We start from the raw sequence: 12196 nt of genomic DNA, 5'->3' as shown, positions 1-12196 counted from the left end.
TATCTTGGACGAGTTCGAAGATGGGTGACCTTGACCTACTTTCCAAGGTCACAGCTGCACTTGAAACTTGAAAAATAGCCAAAAACTGGCACTTTTCAAGCTTGTCAACGCGATAACTTGACAAATATTTATTGTGTTGCTGCCAAACTGGCACTGTCCATGCCTCTTACAAGTATCTTGAATAAGTTCCAAGATGGGTGACCTTGACCTACTTTTCAAGGTCACAGCTGCACTTGAAACTTGAAAAATAGCCAAAAACCGGCACTTTTCAACCTCGTCAACGCGATAACTTGACAAATATTTATTGTATTGCTGCCAAACTGGCACTGTGGATGCCTCTTACAAGTATCTTGGACAAGTTCGAAGATCGGTGACCTCAACCTATTTCCAAGGTCACCGCTGCACACCACATGTCCAAAGTGGCCTTCATTGCCTATGCAAATTTTGCTTTAAAATTGGCATAAAAATGTGGGCGCATGGACTCAGCGCGGAGCATTAGTAGTCGTCGACTATCGCCACTCTAGTTGTTTTTTTTGTTTTGTTTTTCTGACGCTCAGTTTTCAAGAAACAACACAGAGGCAGTAAAATATATTTATTTCACATTAATAAAGTGAAAAATGTGTATACAGTATATAAAAGAAGGCACAAGTGCATTTTTACCTGATAATGAAACAAAGCATGAAAAACTTATTGAAGGTTAAACCGTGTCTGTATGACTTGATTTCATTCGACTTTTAAAAACTCCCTGAACATTTTCACATTCAGATTCTACAAATACAGAAGCTTAAAAATGTTCCTTATAAACATAAACAGTAACAGTGCAAACACAGTAAATGTGTCTTTAAAGGATCAGTGTGTAGATTTAATGGCATTCAATCAGGACATTTAAGAAAAATAAAAGAAAAAGATCTTCCAAACTCACTCTGGATTATCAGACGTCAGCGCTTTAAATTATGTCCGAAATTTAAACGTAATTTATTCTGACGGCAACAACCACAACAAGTAAGTTTAGAGCGACACTGAGATGCATTCAGTGACCCTGGTAAATGTCGTCACTGATCAACTCTTCAGTCAATCTGAGGTTAAACTAAAACAAACATGTTGTCACAAAACTTTGACTTCTAAATTCTACACAGTGGACCTTTAACACTCATTTACATCAACGCAAAATACATTTTAGTGCAGACGACAAAGTGGATCCATAAACAAACACTATTTACTAATTTTTAAAAACACAGAAATGTGTTTCCATAGTAACAGGTCAGGCTACACTGGAAACTAACTGACCTGTTCAAAGACGTATTTAAAAATATAGAAATTCTTTCATTAAAGCGGTAAAAATATAAACTCAAAGGATTGTATAGATGACAGTGATTGACTTTCAGCTTCTCCTCTGTGTGACAGCTGGAGTTAAGCACACTTTCATAAAAACATATATAAAAATATCTTTGGACGATTCATTGTTGTTCCATCATCTCCACGATCTTTTAGATCTGACATGAATAATCTATGGTCTGTTACACAGAGCCACACACAGGAAACTAGGGATCGACCGATATGGGTTTTTCAGGGCCGATACCGATACCGATTATTAATAACCAAGCGAAACCGATAGCCGATATGTAGAACCGATATGTATTTGCAGTAAAAATTAAAATTTTGGTGTCAAAATTTTGAGAAACAAACTTGGGATTAAATTGAATACAGTATACCGTTTGTTTAAACTGACAAATGGCCTTAACTTTTTGTAAAATAACATGAATACACAATTAACATAATAACATAATCACATAATCATTAATGTATTTGCAGGTATTACACGCTGCACTTCCTGGGGTTGGCTTTGTGAAATACTGCCGTACTGTACTTTTCACCCACTTCTTGGATCCATCCATGTGTAATGAGGATTTAGAGAAAGAGAGACAAAAAGAAAGAGTGAGAATTAAAAGAGAACATTTATATTAATTTATTAGAGCAAAACTGTCTATTAAACTTCCACTGCACTACATAATATTATTATGAATAACATTTAATTAATGACGTCTTATGTTCTTTCAGGTCGGCTACATCTGATTCAGCCTGATTAAGGGCAAACCAATACAGAGTGTGGCCTGAACCTTGGCTCACTACATTCATTTTATAGATTTAATAGTTATTTATGAAAAATTTTACATCAAACAGCATAATGAGTAAATAAAGACACAACTTTCAGTGCTGAGTTTTTCACTTATAGTTCCTTATTTATTATTATATGTATTTATATATTTAGAGAAATTAAGTCATATTTGGAATCTCAGATCATTAAATGTACACTCTTGTTCTTAGAACTGTGTCATATTACATAAATAAGAATAAGGCACTTGGCAATTGGAAATCAAAACAATAAAGTCTACTTTACACACGTGAGTTGTAGACACGACGGTAAATTTATTGAATGAAAAAAGAGAGCGCTGAGAGAGAGGCGACTGAAAACAAACAAGGACACGTTAGCGTGTGCTGTTAAACTTATAGGCTATAATCACCGCGGGTGTTTATTGAGCGGTACACGTGTTGAAGTAGTTTAATCTCCAGAGCCAAAGTGCAGGTTTTCCTCCATTATACTAGAGGATAAGGCTGTGGTATTTTTTAAAACTTCCACCATCCTCCGTGTCTGTGGCGCTGCATGTAGAGGCTTCAGTGTGGACTGATTGGCTGTCACTGACTGACTTGCGCCAAGTAGCCAATCAGTGAGGGTTGTGGGCGGGACATTGTTACACAACCAAGAGAGTGGTGACTTCAGGCAGAGACGCTGCATCAGAGCCAAAGGAGCGCGTTTTAAAATACATTAATTAATTATATCGGTTATCGGTGAAAAAAATGGCCGATGCTGATTATCGCAAAAATGCCGAATATCGGCCGATATTATCGGCCAGGCCGATAATTGGTCGATCCCTACAGGAAACACTGGAGACATGAAATATACATAATAATAGAGAACGTAGACGTGTTCAGGGTCAGCGTGTTGTGTCACGTATGATGTTTGGAGGCGATCGGTCGATGTCTTCTGAAGTCATAGGGCACTTCCTGTTTCATGGCGAATGGTCGAAATTCGCCAAAACGCAGAGGGTTGCCGTGGCCACAACGTTTTGAATTGCCGTCAGCACGACAAATGCCAAAACTAAAAATGGCCGACTTCCTGTTGAGTTGAGGCCATGGTTACGACAGACTTTTTTTTGTTCGTCTTGGTCGATAACATCTTCACACCAGGTTTCGGGAAAATTGGATGGAACTTAATTTTGCCCACATTTTCACCTAAGGGGGCGCTATAGAGCCCTTTTTTTTTTACTGTGTACATTGATCACTGTGGTGATCAATGAGACAGACGAGGACGGCCAGATCTTGTCCTCCAGTATCAGATGTGAACGGATCATCAGGACATTTAGTTAAACTGATCACAGATCATTGACGACAATGATATTGATACTGATATTTATTAACACTGTTAGTCATACTGATAATTATTAACACTGTTATTGATACTGATAATTATTGATACTGATAATTATCAACACTCTTATTGATACTGATAATCATCGACACTCTTATTGATACTGATAATTATAGATACTGATAATTATTAACACTGTTATTGATACTGATAATTATAGATACTGATAATTATCGACACTCTTATTGATACTGATAATTATAGATGCTGATAATTGACACTCTTATTGATATTGATAATTATTGATACCGATAATTATCGACACTCTTATTGATACTGATAATTATAGATACCGATAATTATCGACACTCTTATTGATACTGATAATTATTGATACCGATAATTATCGACACTCTTATTGATACTGATAATTATAGATGCTGATAATTGACACTCTTATTGATACTGATAATTATTGATACCGATAATTATCGACACTCTTATTGATACTGATAATTATTGATACCGATAATTATCGACACTCTTATTGATACTGATAATTATAGATGCTGATAATTGACACTCTTATTGATACTGATAATTATTGATACCGATAATTGTCGACACTCTTATTGATACTGATAATTATAGATACCGATAATTATCGACACTCTTATTGATACTGATAATTATTGATACCGATAATTATCGACACTCTTATTGATACTGATAATTATAGATACCGATAATTATCGACACTCTTATTGATACTGATAATTATTGATACCGATAATTATCGACACTCTTATTGATACTGATAATTATAGATACCGATAATTATCGACACTCTTATTGATACTGATAATTATTGATACCGATAATTATCGACACTCTTATTGATACTGATAATTATCGACACTCTTATTGATACTGATAATTATTGATACCGATAATTATCGACACTCTTATTGATACTGATAATTATTGATACCGATAATTATCGACACTCTTATTGATACTGATAATTATTGATACCGATAATTATCAACACTCTTATTTATACTGATAATAATAGATACCGATAATTATCGACACTCTTATTGATACTGATAATTATTGATACCGATAATTATCGACACTCTTATTGATACTGATAATTATTGATACCGATAATTATCGACACTCTTATTGATACTGATAATTATTGATACCGATAATTATCAACACTCTTATTTATACTGATAATAATAGATACCGATAATTATCAACACTCTTATTGATACTGATAATTATTGATACTGATAATTATCAACACCCTTATTGATACTGATAATTATTGATACCGATAATTATCGACACTCTTATTGATATTGATCATTATTAACACTGTTATTGATACTATTCTCTATAATTAGGTGCAAAACATCTGTTTTTAAACTGATGGTTGTGTCTTTAAGAGCTTCATGAGTTTGTCAGTGTTTCTATGACATGAAGACTGGACAGTCAATATTTCTCTGCTACGTCAAACATTATCGTTGAACTGGTCCTATTTTAGTGTCAGTTCTTTAAACTCATCATTTACTGAGAGCAGCTTTAAAGGTTTGTTCTATTCATTCATACCATAAATGCTCTGTGAGGTCCACCTCTCATCATAGACAGAGTCAGTTTGTCGAATCTTCAGTTCGATGTCACCGTTTGTTTCACCTGTGAAGACAGAAGTTCATGTTTCAATCAGTCAAATCATCAATAAACCTGATTATTTCAGGTGAATTAGTTGAAATAACGAGTTAGAAAAAAAACTAGATGACTTTGACTGAACAGGAAAGTTGGAAAACACCTGCTCATGTTTACCTGAGGTCTTGTTAGTGGGCATGAACTTCACTTCCTCCTCTGGTACATTCTCCACGTTGATGATTCGGTTTCCAATGTTTTGAACTAAAAGAAGCAGAAAATGTTCCTTCTCATAAACAGAATCACATCAAACTAGAGCTGAAACGATTAATTGATGAATCGATTATTACTCGATTACTAAATGAATCGTCAACTATTTTGATGATCGATAATCGCTTTGAAGCTTTTTTTCATGATTAAAGCAAGATTTCTGATTGTTTTAGCTTCTTAAAGTGAATATTTTCTTTGCTTCTCTGCTCCACATAAACAAAGAAATCATTCAAACTGAATAATTTGGGTTTGTGGACAAAACAAAACATTGGAGAACATCGTCGTTTCCAGGTTTGACAAACACTGATCAACGTTTTTTGACATTTTTATGAACTAAGCGATTCATCGAGAAAATAATCGACAGATTAATCGATTACCAAAATAATCGTTGGTTGCAGCTCTATATCGAACCAACAGGAAAGTGAGTGAATGAAACATAAAATGTAGATTATATTTACCTGAGGTCGTGTTAGTCGACCTGCACTCCATCTCTTCCATTGATGTCATCATGCGGGTCATCATTCCCATCATCTTCCCTGTTGTGTGACAGTTTTCCACATTAATAACATTCAGCAGCTCATTCTGTTCTGACACAAACTCAAATCACATCAAAGTGAATCAAAGAGAATAAACTGTGACAAACATCAACCACTTCATGATGAACAAGTAACAGACGTGAGATTATCAGTCGTTAATGAACTAAAACCGCATTGATTTTAGGGCTGTAACCATCACATGGAATTAGATTTGTGTCAATAAAATACAATAATAAAATTGATTTAATCATTCAAAAATATTGTATTTTATTGTTAAAAATACATTTGTTCTTTAAGTTTCGTTTTTTGTTAGTGGTTCTGACTGTGGGCGGGGCTTAGGAAGCTGCCTGCTGATTGGCTACTGGGTTTTGGAGTGACAGCTCACTGGACAGGAAGTCGTCACAGGCTTGCAGTCGCTGTCCGTCTGGAACTTCTAATTGTAAATATCTAACGTTTGTCAGATTATAAACGTTAGATATTTACGATTATTTTGTCAGATGTCGACGGGGAAAACGGCGACTCCAAGCCCGTGTCTGAACAGCTGTTCAGTCGCTGAGAGACAGTAGGAAATGTGAAATAAATGACATATTAACCAGCACATACATTTACTGTATGTAACAAACACCCTAGAATTCACATTTTACCCAGCAGCTGTCATCAGCTGTGACTATTTCACATGGAAAAGTACAAGAAATCTGCTTTTCTCTTATTGAAAGAACAATTTTGAAGCACATAAATAACAGTGATGTGTTTCCCAAGGTTTGCCCAAGTTCTGAAACGTTTCCTTTTTCCTCACTAACTGACATTTTTCACTTGATAATTATTTCTTCTTTATATGAAGCAAAGGAAGCAGAAAATATTCACATTTATGAAGCTGAAAATGTAAAAAAAACAAATCTTCTGACATTCTATGGATCAAACAACTCATTGATTAATGCTGGAAAATTATTTGCCGATTGATTATGAAAAGAATCGTCAGCTGCAGCACAATTAATATTTAAATGCCGTCAAATATTTCAGAACTTACGTCGACTTCTGCGTATTGTGATGATCAGGAGCAGAGTCAGAGGCAGCAGAAGTAACACAACTGTGAAAATTCCAGCAAAACAAAAGCCTACGAGATCTCCCGTACTGTAGAGGGTTTTCTCAAAGCGTTTCTCTGAGGAAAAGAGAAAACAAACGGGATGTAAATGCACAGACGACAACACGAGCAGAACAGTGTTTCCCCTACATGTACGTGGCAGCGGCGGACCGGAGAGGTGGAGAGTGGGCTCAAGCCCAATGTATACTCCTGCGTAAAGTACTCTACGTCGGTTACGCAGAGCCCTCTATGTCACCGTAGAGCCCGTCACAGAGCCTCTGCGTCGTCTCCGGCTGCACAAAATATTTTTCAGGTGTCCGTCACTCCGTCAAGGGACAACGGAGACGGCAAGAGCTGCGATTGGTCCTCAGGACAGGCCGAGACACGTCGACGCAAAAATATCCATGCCGACGAATGTTTTAAGTCGACTAGTCGTCCCAGCTCTGGGGGAAACACTGAGTGGTCATAACAACATCACACGTGAAGAGCTGACATGTATTTAAGGAGGGTCTCACCTGGCAGAGTGATCTGACTGTCAACCCTGTGGTAAATGTCCTCCTGTTTGACCACACAGCTGAAGCAGTTGGTCCTCATATCTGTCACAGTGATGTAGACCGTGGTGTCGTAACGTCCTCGTCTCTCAGAGACTGTTTGACCTGTGGCATTTAAAGGGATTCCTTCACACGTCTCCCACTCTACACTCAGCTTTGATGGAGAACCTCTGACCACACACTGGAGCTCCACGCCGTCCTCCGTCTCTTTAGATATTCCAAGGTATGGAGCATGAACGGCTCCTAGAAACAGCACGAGAAATGACATTGCATTACATTAAATTACAGTCATTTAGCAGACGCTTTTATCCACAGCGACTTACAAGGTAATTGATGACATCAAATGACGCGAGTCTTCGGTGGCCAAGCGTCGGTTCAAGGTTTGAACTACAACACGAGTGCCACACTTTTTAGACCCACCCATAGGGGGAGGAGAGTGACCTCATCCTCAGAATGTAAACACAGTGTCTGCCGCCTTTGACAATAGTTACGCTGACCGGCTCTTGCTCTGCAGAGTAACGTGGTAAAGTGCTCACACTCTGCGCCGATTGGACACACAGACCGAGTCCTTGTGCTGCCGTGAATCCCAGCGATGTCCGCGTCTACTCCGCGGAATCGGCCGGGGAAACGACGACGTGTGTGAAACTGAAGTTTGAGTTGTCATCAAGTCAAGGAAAGTGCTGTATAAATAAAGACCGCTCACCTTTTTCAAGTCCACATCTGTCTTTGAAGACTGGTTCTAAAAGGAAAATAAACAAATGTATGTTTTTACGCCATGACTTTTTCCATAAAACCTTAAACTAGGCATGTGTATCAGTCTGATACTGGTCAAAATCACTGGATCAGATATCGGACAGATAAAAATGTAAAATCCAAAACTAAATCTCATGCTTCACTCTGCACAGGACTGAAAACATTTAAATAAATGTCAGCTGAGTCATGTTTGGGCTGTTTGTTTCTTCTTCTTTTAGGAGAACAATATTTGTTCCACAGTTGGAGAATTATGTCTCTGAAATGATAAATGTGTCGTTAACGGATTCATACGTTCATAAACCGTCTAAAACGATACTCGAGATTGTGATATCTTTATCGTTATTTTCATGATTAATGGATTTGTTGTTTAGTGGACAGAATGACAGACAATGGAGGAAAATGTTTTTTCTGAAGAGAGAAGGTAAAAGACGACGACTCACCGACGATGAGCTTCATCCATATTTGCTTTCCAGAACTCAAACGTGGAAATTCACAGGTGTAAATCCCTGTGTCTTCAACCCTGGTGTTTCTGAGGATCATGGATGCGTTTCCGTTCTTCAGCTCGTCGTAGAAAAGTGACACTCGTCCTCTGTACTGATCGTCCTGACTGGACCGGCCGCTCTCAGAGTGCTGTCCGTACGAGTAGAGGAACACTTCTGTACTGTGTTTGTCCTTCCACTGTATCACCGTGTCCTTAAGGTTTCCTCCAGCAGAACAGTGAAGGACGGCGTCTTCTCCCTCTTTGACGTACGTTCTGGAGACACCTGAGTTTGAGAGGAAACATCGTATATTTGAATGGTTACATTTCAACAGAGCAATCAAAACAAATAATCAAACTTACACATTTCCTGGTGATGTACGTTATGAGCATTTACAACTAGAAAACATTGCTTCTTAGATGCATCGCAATTCAGACGCGGACGATTCTGAATCGATTCACAAATGTCCAAATTCCCTTTATATTACATTTTAAATAACGTAAAATAGACGACCTCTGAATAGAGAAGGTCAAAGACGACGACGACTCACCGACGATGAGCTCCTTCCTGGACTGTTCTGAATGTCCTGTCCTTACTGAGAGGCTGCAGGTGTAAATCCCTGCGTCTTCAACACTGGTGTTTCTGAGGATCATGGATGCGTTTCTGTTCTTCAGCTTGTCGTAGAAAAGTGACACTCGTCCTTTGTACTGATCGTCCTGACCTGATCGCCCGTTCTCATAGTGCAGGCCGCTCTCGTAGAAGAACACTTCTTTATCTTTGTTCTTCCAGTTTACCACTGTGTTCTCAAGGCTTCTTCCAGAAGAACAGTGAAGGACGGCGTCTTCCCCCTTGTTGACGTACGTTCTGGAGACACCTGAGTCGGAGAGGAAACGTAATATATTTGAGTGTTTACATTTGAACAGAGCAATCAAAACAAATAATCAAACTTACAAATTTCCAGGGGCCTCATGTATAAACAGTGCGTACGCACAAAAAGACGGGCGTACGCTTGCTTTCACGCACACGATGGCATTTATAAAAATGTACTTGGCGTGGAACTTTGCGGACCGCAGCGCAAACTCTCGGGCTGCCGTGAGAATTTGCTGCAATATTAAGCTCTGAAACTTATCGCAGTGTTTCAAAATAATTTCATTATGTCTACACAGCTGCTGACGTGAAGACGTGAACACACGTCAATCTACAATGTTTTAAAGGGGAAATAAGTAGTTTATAGTGCCATCTAGAGGAGAGGCTGAAATGTACAACAAAGAACTGCTCCTCTGCTCACCCCCTCCCTTCCCTGAGCGCTACGGTGTCCTCAGCCGGTCAAATGTCGTCCTCGTCGTCTTTCTCCGTGTCAGCAGATGAGGTTCGTGAGGCGAGGGAGAGGGCGGAGCTACCGCGGCTGTAGCAGACGAAGCGGAGAGAGAGGAGGCGGGACTTCAGCTACGAGTAAAGAGACGCTTGATTTGTTCTCTCGCGTTTGTCCTTACAGGCTCCGGTAGAAACATGGCGTCTCTCTGCTAACAGTGGCTATGCAACCGCGGCCCGCGATCATGTTATTTTACATGACTTTTTGAAACACTACGAAAATGAAACAAAAACTATTATACAGCGACTAGACAATGCAGAAGCACATAATATGTATAAAAAAGTGGATTTTGGGTCATATAAACCCATAAATACTACACAGTGTCCCTTTAAACGCTCCAAAATAAAGTTACAGACTAATGTGTTGTAAGAAAATGGGACTTGAACGTTGAGTAGAACATTTCCTTATCCCATGTTAATCCATCGCTAAAAGCCTGGCGGTGACCTCTGAATGAAGAAGGTAAAAGACGACGACTCACTGACGATGAGCTCCATATTAAATATTTGCCTTCCAGAACTCAAATGTGGAAGTACACAGGAGTAAATCCCTGTGTCTTCAATCCTGGTGTTTCTGAGGATCATGGATGCGTTTCCGTTCTTCAGCTCGTCGTAGAAAAGTTCCACTCGGTCTTTGTACTGAGCGTCCTGACCATGGCGCCCGTTGTCGTAGTGCACGCCGTTCTCGTAGAAGAACACTTCTTTATCTTGGTCTTTCTTCCAGTCTACCACTGTTTTCTCGAGGCTTCCTCTATAAGAACAGTGAAGGATGGCGGCCTCCCCCTCTGTGACGTACGTTCTGGAGACACCTGAGTTTGAGAGGAAACATAATATATTTGAATGGTTACATTTGAACAGAGCAATCGGGTAACATTTACATGACACGTCTTTTACTGTAAAGCAGCAGTTAAATCATTTATAAAAAGGTTAAATATAGAACAGTGATGTCAAAAACCAGGGAGTTAGAATTAAGAGTGATTCCAATTCCTCTAAGATCATATCATTATGATGATGATTATAATAATAATAATTATAATGATGATTATACTGTATTACTGATAACTAGATTAACTAACTTTTAAATTAAGTAGGATTTATTAGCTGTTAATTTTTTGGTTTTCCATTCTTTCAGTCTTTAGAAGTGGAGAGTGGAAGCTTCTGTGTGGATATTTGAATTTGTCCATGGGGATGACAATACAGTGTCTTTGCATCTAAATTCAGTGTAAAACTCAGATTGGAGGGTGAGAGTTTCTCTGCACATATTTATGTGGATGGTTTATTCCTTTCATTGTCTAGTTTCCTTCTACGCGAGTTCACACTTGGTTCATTCAAGTACAAACTTGAGGGTGATGTTCCGCTGAACAAAACAGGAAACAGACATAATCTTAGTGCGTGTCTGACTGTCAGCCTTTGTTCAAAGTGAAAGTGAACGTGTACAAGAAGTATTTTAAATAAAATGATGTATTCACCCAAAATATTAAATACATGACTCAGAAATCTTAACTGTCAAATAAACTTTTGAATAGAATACAAAAATCTAGTTTTTAAAAATAAAAACACTTCAGTAAACATACTTTTGTAAACTTCCCTATATATACTGTATATAACAGCTAAGAAACAGTGTTTGGTCTAAATATCACAAAATCCAGAGTCAGTTACTCAATTAGTGATTAATGATGATCAACATTTATTATATTATTCTTCACATTTTATGGAACAATTAGAAAATAACCGACAGATCATGACGACGGTGGAAATAATGGTTAGTTCAGCTCTACCAGAGTCACTTCATTAACAATAATAATTCAAATTTCACAATGTCTGAACACATTAGACGAAAAATGAGCGAGTTAAAGAATTAAACTTGTTGTAATCATCATGTCATCTCCACTTTAACGTAATAACGTGGTTAAAATAGACTTTAACCAGGTTATTAAAGTGCTAATTTTACTCAAACTTAGTAAAAAAGTGTTCCTCACCTTTAGTCTCGTCCTTCTGTGTTGATCCAAAACAAACCAGAGAACAAACGACGACAAAGACGAGCGAGTTTTCAGTAGAAA

General features: G+C 38.1%; 1 protein-coding gene across 2 annotated transcripts; it reads right to left on the bottom strand.

Annotated features, from left to right (window-relative positions):
- Positions 1-583: 583 nt before the first annotated feature.
- On the bottom strand, positions 584-10751 carry LOC310942159 (V-set domain-containing T-cell activation inhibitor 1-like). Of its 2 annotated transcripts, none has more exons than XM_083907475.1 (10): positions 10619-10751; positions 9319-9642; positions 8730-9053; positions 8240-8275; positions 7501-7779; positions 6932-7063; positions 5827-5904; positions 5279-5362; positions 5048-5131; positions 584-1880 (listed from the first exon to the last, which is right to left on the bottom strand). In XM_083907475.1, exons 1-10 carry the CDS (start codon positions 10719-10721, stop codon positions 1816-1818), a joined length of 1509 nt encoding a protein of 502 aa, XP_083763601.1. In that variant the 5' UTR covers positions 10722-10751; the 3' UTR covers positions 584-1815. The 2 variants fall into 2 exon arrangements, with proteins under 2 accessions (XP_083763601.1, XP_083763602.1); XM_083907476.1 differs by lacking the exon at positions 10619-10751 and adding an exon at positions 9720-9830.
- Between the last annotated feature and the right edge of the window lie 1445 nt (positions 10752-12196).

The sequence above is a fragment of the Microchirus variegatus genome (genome assembly GCF_963457635.1).
Source record: "Microchirus variegatus genome assembly, chromosome: 21".
NCBI classification, from domain to species: domain Eukaryota; kingdom Metazoa; phylum Chordata; class Actinopteri; order Pleuronectiformes; family Soleidae; genus Microchirus; species Microchirus variegatus.
Note: the sequence above shows the minus strand (reverse complement) of the source record. Positions and strands in the feature narration are given on the sequence as shown.